Source organism: Urtica dioica, chromosome 8 (genome assembly GCF_054948205.1).
Source record: "Urtica dioica subsp. dioica isolate 48M chromosome 8, U.dioica_male_clone48M_v1_H2, whole genome shotgun sequence".
NCBI classification, from domain to species: Eukaryota; Viridiplantae; Streptophyta; class Magnoliopsida; order Rosales; family Urticaceae; genus Urtica; species Urtica dioica.
Window position 1 is genome coordinate 26935210 of NC_142763.1, and position 19515 is coordinate 26954724.

The window sequence follows — 19515 nt, forward strand, 5'->3', positions numbered from 1 at the left end:
AAAATATATGAAATAGATTTGTATTTGTAACTTTGGAATATATGAATAAATGTAGTCTTTCCTCTATCGAGGTCACTTTCAATAAATTATTCTTCATTTATTCACTTTTACATTTTTAGTCATTCTTTAATAAAACATTTTAATTTTTAAATGCATGCAATGGAAGTGAAAATTTTCACAAATGCAATGTTTTTTTTTTTTAAGTGAAATTTTGATACTGAAAAGAATAATTCATTTTAGTCAAATTCAGGATTTCGTGTTCAATGATAGTGGATATCCACTTTCTTTCACACGGACCCAGGTTTAACTGTGAAACCCTCCCATTATCAATAAGGAATTTTATGTGTAATGATGGTGCCCATATACTTTCTTTGTCTGTCGTTTCGTGCTGATTTTACTGGTGTTCGTCCCACGTCTTTTATTATTTTTATTTATTTATGTAGTTTTACTATTAAAAAAATTGTTGGAAACGGTTGACATAGTTAAAGGTAAACGTTGAGTGGGTTACATACTACCAGTCTTACACAGTCAAAAACAATATATTAAAGAAAAGGAAAATCAAAAGAAAGAATAACAAAAGAAAAAAAACAGATAAAAAAATATTTATATCATCTAAGTACAAGACGACAAAAACTAATCTAACAGGCGTTAACAAGTGGGTTAACGGCAGATTCCTTGCATGGACTTGGCGGCAAGCTTGTCTTCCCGGATGCCACGAGGCGTTGCACGAAACCATCGATCCTCTGTCCGTTAGTCTCCGTCATTAACCGTTTCCCGCCAAACGGTAGCGACTCGACCCCTCTCTCCTTCAACACCGAGTCTTCCTCCACTAGTCCTTCGACTCCGCCGATCCCGCTTGACTGAAACCGTGATCAAACGCCGTTAGTCTAACCGAAAACAGAAAAGAGAACGGAACCAAACATAAAGCAAAAGCAGGAAGAAGAAGTATAATAAATGTAATTAATTTCTTTTTACCTGAATTCTAACGTAGTCCGTACGATTCCAACAGAAGGCGTTTCCAAGCATCTGGTCAATGGTCTCCGAAACTCCGTCAAGCACGATATCCACGAACGACGGCGCTGGAGCAAAGCATCCTCCGGCGCCGGCGGATTTCCGGCGGATCGCCGGTCCGTTTCCAAGGGAGAGGACCAGGAGATCTTCGACGCCGTTAACAGACGGAAAATCGCGGCGGTTGTGAAGCGCGTGAGTCACCGCGGCAGCTGTAGGGTTGTTCATGACGAGTCCGCCGTCTACGGCGGAGCAGGAAGTTTTTCCGTCGGCGGAGCAGAGATCGAACGGTCTGAAGAGCCCCGGAGTCGCTGACGTGGCACGGCAGACTTTCCAGAGCTCGAAATCGAAGCTCGGCGACTCCGTCGCGTCGGCTCTTGAGAAGACGAACGGCGCTGAGCTTTTCAGGTCGAAGCACGGAACTAAAAGAGGCTTCACGGTGTCCTTGAGAGTCAGAACCTTCGAGTCGCTCTGCCTCGTGAAGGCCTCTCTCAGCGAGCTCTCCATGCTCGCGCCGGAGTATCTCCTCCTCCGATGGAGGATTCCGGCGAATTTGGACCGGAAGAGCTCGCGATTCCGATCCGAGACGGCGGCGACGGCCTCCCTCGCGGTGTAAAGCGGACGGCCAGAGCTGTCGTCGGCGGCGATCATGGCGGCGAGGATGGCGCCGATTCCGGTGCCGGCGATTAGGTCGAAGAAATCGGCGATTTGCGCTAGGGGATCGCTGGTTTGGAGGCGGATCTGGTCTTCGAGGTGGATTAGGGCTGCGCCGGCGACAATGCCGGTGGTTCCACCGCCGTCAATGCTGAGGATGCGAGTCTTCTTGGTGGACTCGCAGTGGGAGAGCCATTTTTGCTCCAGCTTGGTGAAGATCTCTAGGGTTACCTGGCTCAGTTCCATGATCTTTCTTTCTGATCTCTCACTCTCTCTCTCTCTCTTTACCACTCGTATATATATTGCAGTGATGTATTGTAGAGTACAGTGAAGATTTAGAGAATTAAAAGTGAAAGAGCAGTGTCATCACGCTTAGTCGCTGAGACTCATTTATGGAAAATGGTATTTGTGTACCTATAAAGGCTCTCCTGTCTTGATCTCAGTCACTCACTCAAGCCCCTCTCTCTCTCTCCGAAGGACTGATTGTATTGTGTGTTTGTGTGTGAGTAGTTGAGATGTAATATTACACTCTACAATAGTAACAGGGGAGGTAGAGTTATATATATTCATGTCCCGTAGCTTTTTGTTTTTATTTTTATATATTTTAAATGTTTCGTTACTTTTCACCTCTTTTGTCAGTACAATTTAATTTTCTCTTTAGATTTTATTTATTTATTTATTATTATTATTATTTTTTTTGCCTAGCGTGACTAAAAAGAATAAGGAGAACTTTATAAAATATATATATATATATATATGTATATATTTTGATGCAGCTTTATAAAATATTTTTGAAATTTGATAATTTTTTTCTTCTTGCACAGAAATAATCTCAAATTTAGGAATGATTATTAAAATAGTGGCTATTCATCTACTAAAGTTTGTAAGGGTGTGTATTAATGACTTAAAAATGTATAACTCTTACTTATGACCTTGATTAGGGAAAGATTTTTGAAAAAAACGGATTTTTGATCGGTGTTATTTTATGATTTGTTCTATGTTGTTAATCTCAGTTAAACAAGATTTCCAATGACGTAAAATGCAATAAGCGAATGTATACAACGATGTATATTGTTGATATGCATGTGTATTCATAAGTTAAAAATGTATCTTTGATTTATGATCTTGATTAGCGGAGGATTTTTCACTCAGAAGATGAAATTTTAACTTACGCTTTTTTTATTCTGAATTGCCCTCGTCAATTTCTACCAATTTGTCTTTGTCGTGCCAGCTAGTATTATCGACCTCATCTCCACTTCAGGTTGTTTTCAAGGCAGTGTAGCAAAATAACCAAAATGAAATTATGAAATTTGTTTTTAGCTTAAGTTTCACAACTTTTAGGGAAATAACCAAATGTTTATGTGGCAATAATTGAGGTCTGATTTGCCCTTATTTATTAACAAATTCGTCATTTTCTCTCTCCTACTTTCTTCCTATACTTTTTTTACATAAAAACTTTCAAAAAAAATCATATCTATCTCATATGAACTCGAAATCGAGTGATTCCGAATCCTAAAAATTTGTGACGCCGAGATCTTCAAAAATAGATCCATTGTGTTTGATGAAAAAATCACGTTTAATACCATAGATGTAGAAAAATCACATTACTACTTTAAATATGGAAATAACTGAACTTTTTGAAATTATCAAAAAAATAAATGGAAACGTAAATATGATGCATTAAACATAATTTTTCATCAAACACAATGGGTCTAATTTTGAAGATCTCGACGCCACAAATTTGTAGGATATGAAATCACTCAATTTCGAGTTCGTATGAGAAAAATTCGAATTTTTTAAGTTTTGATGAAAAAAAATCATTTGAAAAAAAATAGGAGAGAGAAACTAACGAATTTGTTAATAAATAAGGGCAAAGTATACTTTAATTATTGTCACATAAGCCATTTGACTATATCCCTAAAAATTGTCAAACATAAACTACATCCAAAATCACATGTTTAAAGTGGTTCAGTTATTTACAAATATCTTGTTTTTAATGATTCAATAATCCAATACTTTAAACATGATATTTGTAGAAACGGAGTTTTGATTAGTGTAGTTTACAGTTTGTTTTCTATATTGTGAATCTCAATCGGACAAAATTCCCAAAATCTGCAACAAGTGAATGTATAAAACAATGTCCGTTGTTGATATGTATACTTCCATGATGCTTGTTGTAATATTGTGACTATTTTCTTTATAATTATTTTTTCACTATTTCAAGGAGTCTTAAAATTTCCTTTTGAAACTTAATTTTAATATTTTTTTTAAGTTTATTAACATATTTTATTGAGGGGCCTTTATATATTTATCGTATATATATTCTTACATAAAAAATAATGTTTTTCTCTATTAAAATTTTCAGTTATATTAGACAAAATACGTGCATCGCATCTTTGTTATTGTTTACCTTTTAGAAGTTTTAATTTTTATTTATTGATTATTTTATGCTATTTACCTAAACAGTTTCAATTATTTAAAAATTTATCTCCGTTTTGAATTTTGTATTCACTTTTTATCAATTGTAGCAATAATCCGGATTTCATTAAAAAAAAATGTTGAAGAGTATTTATTTATAACTTTTAAGGCACTTTATAAAATAAATAAAATAAAACAGAAAAATAACATCAACTGCGAAGTTTATTTCCAAAATCTGTCCACGCAATATAATAATATATATTGGAGAGACGGTTTTACTGATTGAATCTGTGCATGCACGTGCGTCTGCGCGTGTTGTTATTGGGACACGCGACGCGCGAACCTCGGCTGTTCACCCGGCTCGGCTTCCGCTTCACCGCTTACAGTTTTACTCCTTATTTTCTCCATTAATAATTAAATTTCATAAGCATCTTATTTGATAAGCTTAGGAAAGAGATGCGAAAGATAGGCAACGGAACACGAAGTGCCTACCCAGTCACCACAGAATCTAGATCCAAATAGAGGGGTTTTATTTATATATATGAATATTGTCACTTAGATTAGATCTTATATTATATGTGATGACAAAAATGTATGATCTACGGTCAAAGTGTATGTTTTTTCTTTTTCTTTTTCTTCTTAAACTGTGCCTACTTAAAGCGTCAAAAATATATTTTCTTCCGAGAAAAAAAAGCGTAATATATTAATATATTAATATATAATATATATATATATATATACACATATATATATATACCGCTTAATGAGCAAAATATTGATATTTGGTCAAGCGAAAACATTAGCGTAATATACTAATTTTTTTTGCAAGTATAACATATTATTATAATGAACAACAATGAGCTAAAATTATAAAAATCATACTTTTCACATTCGTGTACATATAAATCGACTCATCCACTCTAATTATATAAATATGAAAACTTAGGTTTTAAATTTTCATAGTAATTAGAATTATATGGTTAGTAGTAGTTAAAAAAAAAGTTATCCACTACTATAAAATACCTATTAGAAGTCGCTATATTTGCGTCGGGTACATTTTTGAGCGACGCATAACCTTATTTTTTGGAGCTCGTTTGACGTGGAAAATATTTAAATTAATGCATTTTAATTTGATTGGGCCACGTGGCCTGGCGTCGCTCAAAAAGCAAGCGACGTGGGGCGTCGCTCGCTTTTTGAGCGACGCCAGGCTACGTGGCATGGGGCGTCGCTCGCTTTTTGAGCGACGCCAGGTATCTGAGCGACGCCAGATACACGTGACGTGGCGTCGCTCAAAAAGCAAGCGACGCCCCATGCCACGTGGCCTGACATATTTTTTAAATATTAAAAAAAAAAAATTCTGGAGTCGCTCAATTTTTGAGCGCGCCAACCTGGAGTCGCTCAAAAATTAAGCGACTCCAGAAATCTTTTTTTTTATTTAATATTTAAAAAATACGCCAGGCCACGTGGCATGGGGCGTCGCTCACTTTTTGTGCGACGCCCCCCCCCCCCCCCCCCCCCCCCCCTCCCTCTTTTTTTTAAAATGCATAAGTCTCGAGATTTCGCACAACAGTTATCACTTCATCTTCTTCTTCGACATTTTCTCTCCAAAAACCCCAAAATCCTCCATTGAAACCCACCTCCACCACCATTACACATCTCCACCGACCACCTCCACCACCATTACACATCTTTAGCACTTTACTCCGGCCGGCGTCGTGGTTTTGGTGAACGTTTTCAGTCATGACGCACGGGTAAGAGATTAGTTTTAGGGTTTTTTTAGGGTTTTTTTTTTTTTTTTTTAATTTTTTTATATCATGATGTTATGAGTAAAGATTCTTAGGTTTTTTTTTTTTATTGATTTCGGTGTGAAGGATGTACATTTGTTGTTATTTACCGCCGTCCATTTTAATCTTCTTCATCATGCTATTCCGAGAAGCAAGAACGCCGCGAGCCATCAAGGTGCCGGCTCGAGAAAGAATCACCGGGAGAGAGAGAACATACACCGGGGAGTCGGAATCTCACAGAGATTTGGTGAGAAAATCAAACCCGAGTTGGATTTTTGGAAATCTAGGGTTTTGCTCTTAGATTGGGAATTTTGATTTCTGGTTGGGATTTGTAAAATTGAAGTGGATTTGATATGGATTAGTAACCGAATAGTATTGATTTGCGCTCGAAATTGTGAATTGAAAGCATTTGTTTGAGTTTCTCATGAATTTTGGACGAGATTTTAAATTTAGGGTTTATGAATGTTTGAAATTGGGGGTTCTTAATTTTGAATATGATATAGAGATTCTGAGATTATTTTCATGATTATTGGGAAAATTATAGTGGGCAAACGTATTTTTTAAATATTAAAAAAAAGATTTTTGGAGTCGCTCAATTTTTGAGCGACTCCAAACTGGCGTCGCTCAATTTTTGAGCGACTCCAAGCTGACGTCGCTCAAAAATTGAGCGTTTCCAGGTTATTAAGCGACACCAATAAAAAGAGTGACGCCCAATTAAAAAAAACCCGCTAATCCAACGTGGCGCTTACGTGGAGCGTCGCTCGATCATAAGCGACGCCAAACCTTTGGGCGTCACTAACATATGCGTCGCTCAAAAAGCGACGCCCAAAATATAACGCGTCGCTTTTTGAGCGACTCTAAAAAGGTATTTTGTAGTAGTGATCACTGTAATTAAAATCATGGAGTATTTGTTTACAAAACGACTATCTTTTCTGTGCTGTACAAATGACGTATTAGTTAATGACATTAGGCTCCTAAAACAACAAACAAAATGTGATAATAAATTCAGAAAATTGGAAGAAAGTCTTCAGAAGTTCTATGTGGAAATTACAAAATATCCAAGTGTTTGCTAATTGATTGAATCTTATATCTTTTTTAGTTGAAACAACGTTCTAGAGAGAGAGAGAGAGAGAGAGAGAGAGAGAGAGAGAGAGAGAGAGAGTTGTCACGCTTAAGCCGGGATCAAAGTTGTAAATCTTTGGCCTGTAATAGATTTAGAAGCAGTATTATTTATCACCATATTCATCACCAGAATAACTATATACGTGAGGATAAAATAATTGGACGATTCGTTGAAATTTATGATATATGGATATCATAACATGATGTATATATGAAACGGAGACACCACAACGCATGTACATGGAGACACGTGTTAAGCATAAATACGTGTCTAGTGGTGTAAAAAGAGTCTTTTTTTTTTTTAAGGAATGTGATATGTGTTGTGTGCTCCAGGACAAAGGGAAAGAGGTTGAAGAAGGTGAGTTCATTTCACGATGTCGCGTGGAGAGAGGCCAAAGTCAGACTAAGTTTTGGAAACATATCGTTGTCAAGTTATGTCTAGAAAAGAAGTTTGGAGGGAATGTGAAAACCAAAAACCCTTTTCTATTTGTGTCATTGCTACTCTTCTCATTGTATTTCTCAATAATAATGTGCAGTCTTTTTACATCTCTTGTTTTCTTGATTGAAAGTTTGAAGTTAGCTTGTTACCCTTCAAGGCAAATTTTGGTGATGGTGAATCTTTTATACTTTTAGTTGAGATAACATTATGAGAACCCGACTTGTCGACATTTTCTCTCTCAAAACTGAAACTTGAACTCAAATTTTGGAAAGTGAAAACTACTTCAATATTTTGAGGTAAACTAAAAAAAAAAAAATTAAAATAATACCAAGAATATTTTTTAACCCTTTAAATATACTTAGGATCAAAAGATCTCCTCGAAATTAATTTGACTTTGAAATGCTTTAAGATCACCTTGTCTTAAACTCATAATGCATACATATGTAGTAACTTCGAAATATATACAAAAGCATTAAAAAAAGGACACCCTCGGTCACGCACCACAAGTCATCTATCCACCAAAACGATCAAACTATTTTTTTTTTTACCCATAGTACAAATGAGTACATATTTCTGAGTAATTAGATGCAGCTCAACAAGGAAAACATAAAGCTTGAAAAACATTTTATATATAAAAATGTACATGCATGGCTTATTTTTCAAAAAGTCTTATAACCAAATTATTACTTGTTTTTATCAATATCACGATTTGCGAACCTCTATCTAAACTCCTAAAGAGGTATAAAATATGACATATAAATGTCCCGAACATTGTGGCCATTTATAAAAAAAAGGAAAAATGGCATGAACTAGCCAATTCAAACTATGGCTTTTGCAAAATAGCCATAGTTTCATTAGGTTAACCAAAATAGCCATTACTCTCATCCCTGGACTAAATTAATCCTGCCTGGATTAAATTTAATCCCGATATTTTGTGTGGATTAAATTTAATCCTGTCTGGATTAATAATCGCAGCTTGGCTATTTTGCTTATACTTGATAAACTTTGGCTATTTTGCAAATCCTTAAGTTCTATTTGGCCATTTAGCCGCTTGACCCTAAAAAAAATGTCACAAATATTTCACATATTTGTTTTCAAGTTACAAGTTACAAATATTTCAAATTCAAATGAACCGTGGCCATTATTATTCTAAGGATTTAAATACTTCAATGCTTTGAAATTAGTTTGGGGTAACACAATTATACTATGAGAGTCTATCTAACTTTATACTTATCTAGTTTTAAAATTAATTGTCATAAATCAATGGCTGCTCTTTCAATTCAATGATTTCATGGTATCACTAACATGAAGTTAGCATCATAGATCAAATTATTAGGAACTACAATAACCCCACAATATTAGATGGATAATCGGCAATAGGTACGGTGTTAATTAATTAAAGTTTGAGTTTTAAAAAGCGAATAGGAGAGAGATGGGCATCGACTACTTGTTTCAATTATTATTTTTATTTTTATTGTTTGTAGATATATACTTTTATGAGTTTTATCATCTATCATTTATCAAATATCAAGAAAGATACTCCATAAATGTTCTGTCTATAAGATACGTACATAAATCACAATGTGGATGGGCAATTATAACTGTGTTTTTGCGGGGTTTTAGTTTGAGAACAAACTATTCCAGCAAGTATTAAATGTGATTAAAATGTAAATGTAGAACTTCTAGGGAAAAAAGGACAAAATAATAATGTTGAGGATAGTTAGGTCATCGACAACATATTATTTAAAATCTCAAGTTGAAAAAAATAAAAATATAAAACTCATCAACACGTTTTATAACAACAAAATTATTAAATACGAGAAATTGGTGGATATATCGTAATAATCCTTTTGGCTTCTTCTTTCAACCTCTCACTCCCTTTTCCCACTAATAATATGCTCTATACGCATTCTTGATGACCAAATGTATAAACTTGGTTCTGATTATAATAATAATAAAAAAAAATTGTATAAACTTGGTTTTTTCAAGTTTATTTCTTTTGGCCTTTGTGAAATGCTAATGCACTGGCTATAAATAGCCCAGAATATTTTTCCAAAAAAAAAGAAAACGAAAAGGAGAGGTTTTTAATTAAGAAACTGGCAAAGCATAAGCAATTTTTAGTGAGCATGAGATTTTTTAGATGTGTGGGAATTTGAAGTGCAAGACTTGGCGCTATTTTGTAGTAACATTATTTGTGTGAGAACTACATAATGTTTTTCTCTTTCAGGCACATATTTCTCCAATAGTATTCGTATGAAAATACTTTAGTTTTACTAATGAGTAACTTTGAACAATCCGGTTGATTTTACATAAAATTTAAATACGTAGGACGTCAAATCGAATAACTAAAACACTTACTAGAAATGACTTGAGTAAGAATGAGGGACGTTACACAAATACTTGCTTTGAAGATGCTAATGCTTTGAATACCTTATATTTTCAAACTTCTCACAACATTTTTAATTTTCACACAAATTTTTAAATAAAGCTATAAACATCAAAGAAAAATTTGAATGAAACTGTAAATAATAGCAAAAAAATTAGTCAAACAAAATGATTAACAAAAAGGAAAATAATCTAAAGTAGGTATTTATGAAATAGAAACAGTAAACAATGTATTTTAGAATATAAGTTTGAAAAGAAGGCACTTGAGACTCTTTCCAGCAACAAATGAGCAACTGGTCTGTTTCTCGTTTTCCATTGCCCATATGGGTAAATGATTACGGTATGGGAGTTGCAGTATATCCTTACCATACTTAAATTAAGAGGCAATGCCTGCCACGTGGCGACACATGGCTTTTTATTTTTTTGAGGGAGCCTTCCGTGATTTTTTCTTTTTTACCTTCCAGGTTTTTTTTTTTTTTTTTCCAATTTTTATTTTTTTTCCCATCCAAATATCAATATATTTTATATAATTTTTTTATATATATTATAATCATAATTACTAATACTATATCAATAACATATATTATCATTTTTTTTCCGATCTTTAATTTTTTTTTCCCTCTCTCATCAATATATTTTGTATATATTTTTATTTCAACTTGAATCCTGGTGTCGCCAGACAGCGACAGTGGAAGTCATTTTTTTTTCCTTCCGATTTTGATTTTTTTTTTTTACTTCCGATTTTGATTTTTTTTTCTTTCCAATTTGATTTTTTTATATTTTTTTTATGTATATTATAATCATAATTACTGATAATATATTATACTATATCAATAACATATATTATCATTTATTTTTTTCCCGACCTTTAATTTTTTTCCCTCTCTCATCGATATATTTTGTATATATTTTTTTTTCCAACTTGAATCTTGGTCCGCCAGGCAGCGACACGTGGAAGCCATTTTTTTTCCTTCCAATTTTGATTTTTTTTTTTACTTCCGATTTTGATTTTTTTTTTTGCTTTCCAATTTTGATTTTTTTCCCTTCCAAACATCAATATATTTTGTATTTTTTTATGTATATTATAATCATAATTACTAATACTATATTATACTATATCAATAACATATATTATCATTTATTTTTTTTCCCGACCTTTAATTTTTTTCTCCTCTCTCATCAATATATTTTGTATATATTTTTATTTCAACTTGAATCTGATGCCACCAGGCAGCGACACGTGGAGCCATTTTTTTCCCTTTCGGTTTTGATTTTTTTTAGGGAAAATATCAATAGTATCCTTCGTGTTTAATCGAAATGCGAGATTTATCCCCTCTATTTCTAGAAATATCAGACATATCCCTTCAGTTTAATATAAATGACATATACATCCCCTAAAAAAATGTTATATTACAAATATCACCATTTTTCGTCTATTTTTGTACAAAAAATAATTTGAACTCCCCAAAATACCCTTAATGAAATAATTTTTTATTTTCTATTCTATATAAAAAAAATTTAAATTAAAAAATTTCTTCATAAAAAGTTAAGGATTTTTTTTATAAAGAGGGATTTTGATTTTTTTTTAATAAAATAGTAAATAAATATTTATTCTATTAAGGGTATTTTGGGGAGTTTAAATTATTTTTTTGTAAAAAATAAACGAAAAGGGTGATATTTGTAATATAACATTTTTTTAGGGGAGGTATATGTCATTTATATTAAACTAAAGGGATATGTCTGATATTTCTAGAAATAGAAGGGATAAATGTCGCATTTCGATTAAACACGAGGGATAGTTTTGATATTTTCCCTTTTTTTTACTTCCGATTTTGAATTTTTTTTCCTTCTTTCATAAATATATTTTGTATAATTTTTGTATGTATATTCATTTTTTTCCTCCCTCTCTTATCAATATATTTTGTATAATTTTTTTAATGTATATTATATTTAATACAATTAAAAGTCTAAACTTACTTTATTTTACTTATTTTTCTTTTTCACTTTTAAAAAAAAAAAAATTACTGACTCACGCGTAGCGCGTTTTTTAAACTAGTCCATTTAGAAATCAGAGAGCTATACTTATATGACCAATTTAGGTATAAATTCGCATTATATAAAAGCAAAGGCATTAACTGTAAAATTGAAAATATTAGGGAACTCTTTTTGTAGAAAATCGAAAAAATGAGGATACTCTACATAATGTATAGTATGAAATATTAAATAAAAAAAAACACACACATAATAATTACGCGGGTGGATGAAACACATGAACTTAATATCTTATTCCGCATAATGATTGCGGGAAGGGAACAAGGCAACATGAAAGAGTTTCAAATCGAAATCTCACCGTTTCCTTAGACAAATATAAATATATTGCACTTTCAGTGATTGACTCCCAAACCATATCGAAAAGCATTGACGAAACAAAACTATAATAAAAACTTACCCGTGTGTGTGAAATATTTCAATGATCCCTAAAATTCATTGATTTAGTGCAAGATGTCGCACCATAGCATTGTGACAAGATGCGTGACACGTTGCACATAGAAGCAAAATATGAACAAATAAATATAACAATACGTATAAGTAAATGACACAATAAAGTATTAGTCTGATTTGGAGGGTTATGACCCGGTCAAATGAAATTCAACAATCGGCAAGTACTTAATGGAATTATCTCTACTCTAGAGTCATTTTTCTTTTACTACATGTCGACTCGGGTCTCTTTAATTAGAAATCTCTTTACCTCTAGTTTGACACTTTCTGAAGAGTTCATCGTAAATATACAATCACGATTTACAACTTCAATGTTTTCCACTCTCACATAAGCGAAATAAAGCAAGACAAAAAATTACGCACAAATTCATTGTCAAATTTTTTACTCTCACAAAACCTTCAAGCTCGAAAATAAACAATGCACAAAAAGAACTAATAATGGTAGAATGTCTCTTCTATAATGGTTCGCCAACTGGGTGTTTCTTTACGGTTTCCTAATGCAACTCATCCCTAAAAGTTATTTGGTTCTGATCTTGCATAGAAATAAATCTTGACCGTAGTTACCCCAGGTCATATGATCTTGCTGATTTGTCCTGGTCAACAAGTATGTCATACCATGTTGTGTGACCTTTTGCACAAATTTGCCTTACATTAAAATAAACTATACCAATTTCGTAGTTATCACTTATCATCAATGTTTCCACGTGACAATAGGTAAACAATTTTTATTTTTGTAGAGATGTTATGCACATATATAGATAGTACCGCTGAAGAGGAATTAAGATGAAGGAGAGTTCGATTATCAAATATAAATTTTATAAGAGAAAACAAATTAGGAGAAGCAAAACGTTAACCTTAAAAGAGTTTCTAATAATTTTTTCTTTTGTCTACATTTAAACCTATTATTATAAACAAACGTAGAAGAAATTTTTTTATAAAAGAAATTAATTAAAGGCTATTGAAAAAATGAGGGCAATAACAAATTTTATATGGGACAATTAGGACACTGACCCAATAGTTTACCCATTTTAAAAAAATAATCAAAATTTGATTTCATTAAGATAATAGTTACGAATAAATTCAATTAACTATATTAGTTAATTTAATTTATTTCCATTTTATGAACTACTTTCTTAATAAAACAAAACTTTAACTAAAATAGTAAAAAAATGTAGGAAATTGACTAATTGCAACAAATTCTTCGTATACAGAGATATAAATAAAGAAATTCTAGTTATATATATATATATATATATATATATATATTTGACAGCTGGTACCAAATTATAGATTTTCCCGGCAAACTTATTTAACTTTCAGTGAATATTATCCGATAAATCTGTTTAGTTTCACAACAAGCTGTTCACTTTTTCCAAATAAATCTCCCGGCCGGTTTCATTATAATAGAATCATATAACCACAGTCTAGATCAAGAAGTTCAACTCAACAAAAAAAAAAAAAAAAAAAAAAAAAACACTCATATAACAATCCCTTTCTAACCAAAACTCGATCTACCTGACAATGCATGCACATATAGACCTATCTAGAACGTATCATAAAACAAAACAAACAAAACAAAAAACCTTAAATGATTACAACTGATAACATGGGGGAAGAAAAAAAAAAAAAAAAAAGACAACAAACTATCTAGCCACCACCACCAATAATAAGGAGAGCACTGAAAGAAGAAGCACGGCGGTGGTTGGTCGGTGGAGAGAGCGGTGAGCGGCGCTTTCCAAGGGAGCGCCGCCGGAACTGCCGCCGGAATAGTGATAAGGCGGGCGATAGACTCGGATATCGACCTTTTGGCCGGCCTCGCAGTGCCCGCGAGCGCTCGAGATGAAGTACAAGTGCGAGTGCGGGTTTTTCACCGCCACGATGTCTTCCCCGGAAGACGTGACGTGGATCGGATTGGTTGCGTTGCATGCCCTGAAATTCTTGTGGGTCACTCTCACCACGTTGTCCACTCTTGGGTCGTATTTGAAACCTACGTGCAGTGACGGAACCAAGAATTGCAGTCAGAGGGTAAATTTGAAAAAAAAAAAAAAAAGATTAAGCCGCATATACGAAAATATCATATAAGCTAAAGATGTAAAAAGCTGATAAAAATTTGGGCAAAAACAAAAATGCAATGCATAGTTGAGTCATTTTAATTTCCATTGCTAAAGTAACAAATACAGCCTAATTTTGTGTATTAGTAGTAATGCTAAAGTATTATACTCTTGGGCAAAATGATGGTCCCTATGGAAAACTGAAAAAAAAATACTGAATGTACATTTCACAGATTCTCATATTCTCCATTTACGCACGTGAAGCCATGCGAATACAAACAAAATATATATCTTTCAAGGCAGAGAGAGAGAGAAGCTTACGAATAAAGTCTCCAATATGAAATTGCTTAGAAGAAGCCCAAGTCTTGTAATTGACGTCGCTGTGGTTACTCCATCCGTGAATGTCGCCAACGGTGTAAAGGACTCCAGAAGAAACCCCAAACCATGCCATTAAAACCACCAAAACCATAGAAATGCTTTTAACGGAACTCATGGTTACCGAACCAAGATATGTCTCTAGATTTTTTTCTTCTAGTCAAGGAAGATGAGCAAGCAAGAGGAAATATAGAAAGTCAAATGAAAAATTATGCAGAATAACGTGTAAACCTGAGTTAACTAATGACTCCGGAAACAGAAAAGATTTTATCGGCGAGATAAAAATTCATTTTCTGTTTTTCTTTTCCCTATTATTTCGGCCATGAAAATATCAATCTTGTTTTTTTGCCTAGAAAATATCAAGGGCCCAGTTATAACTTTTAAGTAACTTGATATTTTAGTAATTAAATGGTATACTCGCATGGTTGCATATTAAATGGCATAATATTAGGCGAGTACATATTAACTTATTTAATTTTTTTTAGACATCTAAACTTAATTAGTTGTGAATCAAATACCAAAAGCATATTAATCATATGAAAAGAAAAATCCAAATTACATTATCAAGAGAAAAAACAAATAAAATAAATATGTGATTAGTTTTTTTTATTATTTTTTTTTAGAATTGCACAAAGCTTTAATTAGAGTAAGGGTAAAACACCCATGGATACAAGTGAAGAACATCTTAAACATAACACGAATTTAGGTCGAAATGAATCTAACACTAAGTATATGTATTCGCCTTCCAACACAGAAAAAGATTAACACATTTAAATTCGAGCACTCATGTGGTACCTAAGATAGCCTAGTGGTAATTCCACACCACCTCCTGTGTAGAGATCGTGGGTTCAATCCCCACTGCAGCAAAGCTGCCTTAAAAAAAAAAAATTCGAGCACTCATTTGGCTCTTTTGATATATCTACAATGATTGATGGATAAATCCAAACAACCGCTGTCCGATGACCATGAAAAAGATGATTTATCAGTCTGTATAGACAAAAATCTAACAGGAAATACCACTTGAAAAGTGGAAGGCGGTAAGTCTGTCTCCAATAAAAAAAAAAAACAAACACAATACAACAATAAGATAGAGTACTAATAAACGAAATCAATTTAGAAACATAAAATGATAAAAAGATACCACCATCGCTGTGTAGTTGTCCGAGAAATAACTTGGGCAGAGGCTCGACAAAAACAGGACATCCGATGGTGACTCTTGGTGCAGCACCATCAACGACGACCAAGAAGGCAACACATTTGCTAGTGAACGTCTCCGCCAAATCGCTGTTAGGTATCATCACACCACCGTCGCTTCCGTTGTAGATCTACTTCATGCCACTAATGACTGCAGCCGCACCATTCCACCCAGCACACTACTTCATGCCACTATTCCACCAAATTAAATAAGATAAGTAATGAATCACGTTCAAATTTTTTATAATATTTTGTAATCTTTTATGGAAGTTTCATGGATTCCGCTGATATCTAATGAGTCCGATGATTTTTGTATTTATATTATTGAATTATACTATTTTCTTGGTTAACAATGTCTTCCTCAAAAATCAATAATCTGCGTCAAAATTTACACTAAAAAGACGAAATATGATCATATTTTTATTGTACTTAAACTCGATTTTAATACGAATTTTTAGGGTACCCTTTTCATTTGTGTAGGAATTGGAATAATTAGTTAAAAAAAAAAAAAGTCTTGGATATGGCAATTCCCCTTATTTTTATTCAAAAAAATGAATTATAACATTAAATTTTGATATGATTATTGGATTTTGGAAGTAAGAAAGTAAACTTGGTATTATAATTTATAAGCGTGAGGTATTAAATGCGAATAATTTTTTTAATTTGATATTCTATAAGCGTGATTATTGGATTTTGGAGGTAAAAATGAAAACTTGGTATCAATATCGTGTCATACCCTATTTCTACATTTTGCGCGGACTCGGGGGGGAAAAAAAAATCCCTTATCCACAAACCATTACAAAACCCCTCACTCACTCACTCACCCACGCAATTCGGTCTCTAATGGCGACAGCTATTTCTCCGGCAACGCCTCTCGCGCGGTCTGCCCTAAAACCCAACCAAAGCTCTCCCCAAATCATCCTCTCTTTCCGAGGTAAATTCACGTCTTTCAACCTATCGAACGATTCCGCTCTGAGGCCATTTCGTCGATTTTAGCTTGAGACGTTTAGCCTCTTTACTGTGAAATGTACAGCAGATTCTTCTTTTAGAGGACCGGCTTCTGCGAAATGTAGTCCGAGCAGGATTAACGTTCGTTCATGGAGCTCCGCTGCGAGCTACGCCAGGTTTTCGGCGAAAGGAAAGACCGTTCTTGCTAGTCATTTGCCTGCGAAGAGGCAAGTTCAAAAATTCGTGTTTTCTGATATTGATGATTATTCATAGTTGATTCGTTGGTTCAGTCGGACTTATTTATGCCAATTGTGGTTGATTTTGGGGGTGAAATTGTGATTTACCAGGGTTGGCATTGTGAAGGCCGCGACTATGGATGAAATTGAAGCGGAGAAGTTTACGATTGAAAAAGATGTTGTAAGTTTCTTCTCTGCTAGGGCTTTTAGTTGATGCTAGCTCGGAATCAGTTCGAGTTTGTTTATTGATTTGTGTGATCATATTCTGCAGAAAGAGAGGATGGAGAAAACTATTGAATCGGTGCGAAACAACTTCAACTCCATTAGAACGGGGCGTTCAAACCCAGCCATGCTTGACAAGATTGAGGTGTGTTGGTCAAATTACTTGCATATGGTTGAACTTTTATTTTATCATTTGCTTTATTGTGACCAGTTTACTCTGAATTTCGCAACATTTGTATCCGTTTTGAACATAGAGTTGTGTCCATACATGTTTCATTTAGGCATATCCTTAATCATGTATCATATGCTGTGCTTGAAGGTTGAATATTATGGAAGTCCAGTTGGCTTGAAGACTATTGCTCAAATCAGTACTCCTGATTCAAATTCTCTGTTGGTTCAGCCTTATGACAAGTCCAGGTATTCCGTTTTATATTGATGGTGACAGTTGACTGAAGATATCGAGATATATCATTTGGAATCGGGAAATTTCCTTTCGTGATAACCACATAACTTAATAATATGCACGATATTGATGTGGCAAATGCTACGTCGAAATAATGATAATGATATAAAAAAACAGTAATAAGATCGTAAGACTCTTGGTGTTTATATCTGCATTTTTCTCTGTATACTTGGTTTTTGTTTAGATTACTTTTTATTTTTTGTAAGAGATTTGAACTATTTTGATACTGAATATCCATACGGTTCTTATCCTTGTTATTAAACCATTTTTTTGACATGTAATTTAGCTTAAAAGTTATTGAGAAAGCATTAGTCAACTCTGATCTTGGTATGACTCCAAACAATGACGGTGACGTGATACGACTGACACTCCCTCAACTCACTTCAGATAGAAGGAAGGTACATTATCGCTTGAAAGTACCTTTTACCTTTTGAAGTGATCGTGAGCTTTAATGTTCGTGTTCTTATTGCTAACCATTAAAAGTACAGGAGTTTGCCAAAGTTGTGGCAAAACAGGCTGAAGAAGGAAAGGTACATTTGCATTTTATTGACAGTTTTAAACATTCATGCCTTCATATAATTTAAATTTCAAATGAGACTTTCATTTGTGTTTTCTTGCAAATGCTATGCAAGGACATAAGATATGTATTCATTTAGTTGTTCGCCGATGAGTATAGGTTGCACTCAGGAATATACGAAGAGATGGTTTACGGGCCTACGAAAAACTTGAGAAGGTTCGATTAGTCAAGTCACACCACTCTATGCTATTGCTTTTTCAACTTTATTCAATTTGTCTTTTTTATTTTATTTTAAATTCCAATTGCTCCCAATTCCGCAGGACAAAAAGCTCTCTGAAGATAATGTAAAGGACTTGTCAGTCGATTTACAGGTAACCTATGAATGCTTTAGTTTGTTCATCGACACCCTTTTTGTCCATTAAGTTTGCGTACGTTTAGCGCTAATGTTTCCTTGCTCGTTTAGAAATTGACCGATGAGTATATGAAGAAGGTCGATACTATTCTAAAGCAGAAAGAAAAGGTACAAGCAATTATTCAATACTTAATATTTTCTGTTGAAAAAGAAATTTGTGGTTCAATCTAAGTTTTGATCATATGCTTCTTATTTATGTAGATTTTTTTTTAATAATGTATATATTTTACTTCTCTATCAATTCACAGATGTTTGTGTCAGCCCTGATCTTCTATTCACTTTGTACTGTCTTTCAGGAATTGCTTACTGTATAGCGATGAATGCAAAGAGTATGATGTATGTAGATGGTTGAGCTCTTCTGTTTTTGCAACTTGAAATTCACCCCACAGTTTGGTTTTGCGGATCACTTGTAATGTTATATGTTTTTCAATTCAAAAGATACGCTGATATTTTTTTTATAAAAGATTAATTGACCTTTGAACTTTCGAATTTCTACAGTTTGTCTTGAAATTTAAAAAAAAAAAAAAATTTAATGTTGTCCCTAAACTTTGATGATTTAATTTTCTAATTCCTCCCTTTACTATTTTTTTTTTTTTTTAATTTTGACTATTTTAACCGAAAAAATTGTGACATTATAAAAATTTAAGGTCGAAAATTTTCTTATCAAATCTAAAATGAAAATAAAGACTAACAGCACAAATAGTCTTAGTTGACAATTTTTTAGTTGGAACAATAATATTCATGAAAAAAATTTATTTTTACACTTTATTTTTATAGTCTGCTTTTTA

At 33.4% G+C, this 19515-nt stretch overlaps 2 protein-coding genes and 1 pseudogene across 3 annotated transcripts; 1 reads left to right on the forward strand and 2 right to left on the reverse strand.

The window, feature by feature from the left end:
• Positions 1-460: 460 nt before the first annotated feature.
• PLP9 (PATATIN-like protein 9) lies at positions 461-2211 on the reverse strand. The gene is made up of 2 exons (XM_089621547.1): positions 976-2211; positions 461-860 (listed from the first exon to the last, which is right to left on the reverse strand). The coding sequence occupies exons 1-2, from the start codon at positions 1906-1908 to the stop codon at positions 639-641; spliced, it is 1155 nt and encodes a 384-aa protein (XP_089477673.1). The 5' UTR covers positions 1909-2211; the 3' UTR covers positions 461-638.
• Positions 2212-13952: 11741 nt separating this feature from the next.
• On the reverse strand, positions 13953-14853 carry LOC149388752 (mavicyanin pseudogene; annotated as a pseudogene).
• A 1821-nt stretch (positions 14854-16674) lies between these two features.
• On the forward strand, positions 16675-19210 carry RRF (ribosome recycling factor, chloroplast precursor). 2 transcript variants are annotated; one of them, XM_089624748.1, is made up of 11 exons: positions 16675-16863; positions 16963-17104; positions 17225-17294; positions 17385-17480; positions 17655-17752; positions 18085-18196; positions 18287-18328; positions 18475-18531; positions 18636-18686; positions 18779-18835; positions 19024-19210. In XM_089624748.1, the coding sequence occupies exons 1-11, from the start codon at positions 16773-16775 to the stop codon at positions 19039-19041; spliced, it is 834 nt and encodes a 277-aa protein (XP_089480874.1). In that variant the 5' UTR covers positions 16675-16772; the 3' UTR covers positions 19042-19210. The 2 variants fall into 2 exon arrangements, with proteins under 2 accessions (XP_089480874.1, XP_089480875.1); XM_089624749.1 differs by having other exon boundaries at positions 16966-17104.
• Positions 19211-19515: the final 305 nt, after the last annotated feature.

Coding starts and splice junctions, on each gene's coding strand:
- RRF (XM_089624748.1), top strand. CDS start 16,773: ATGGCGACAGCTATTTCTCCGGCAACGCCTCTCGCGCGGTCTGCCCTA. Junction 16,864..16,962: donor AATCATCCTCTCTTTCCGAG/GTAAATTCACGT, acceptor TGAAATGTACAG/CAGATTCTTCTTTTAGAGGA. Junction 17,481..17,654: donor CCATGCTTGACAAGATTGAG/GTGTGTTGGTCA, acceptor CTGTGCTTGAAG/GTTGAATATTATGGAAGTCC.
- PLP9 (XM_089621547.1), bottom strand. CDS start 1,908: ATGGAACTGAGCCAGGTAACCCTAGAGATCTTCACCAAGCTGGAGCAA. Junction 861..975: donor CGGACTACGTTAGAATTCAG/GTAAAAAGAAAT, acceptor TCACGGTTTCAG/TCAAGCGGGATCGGCGGAGT.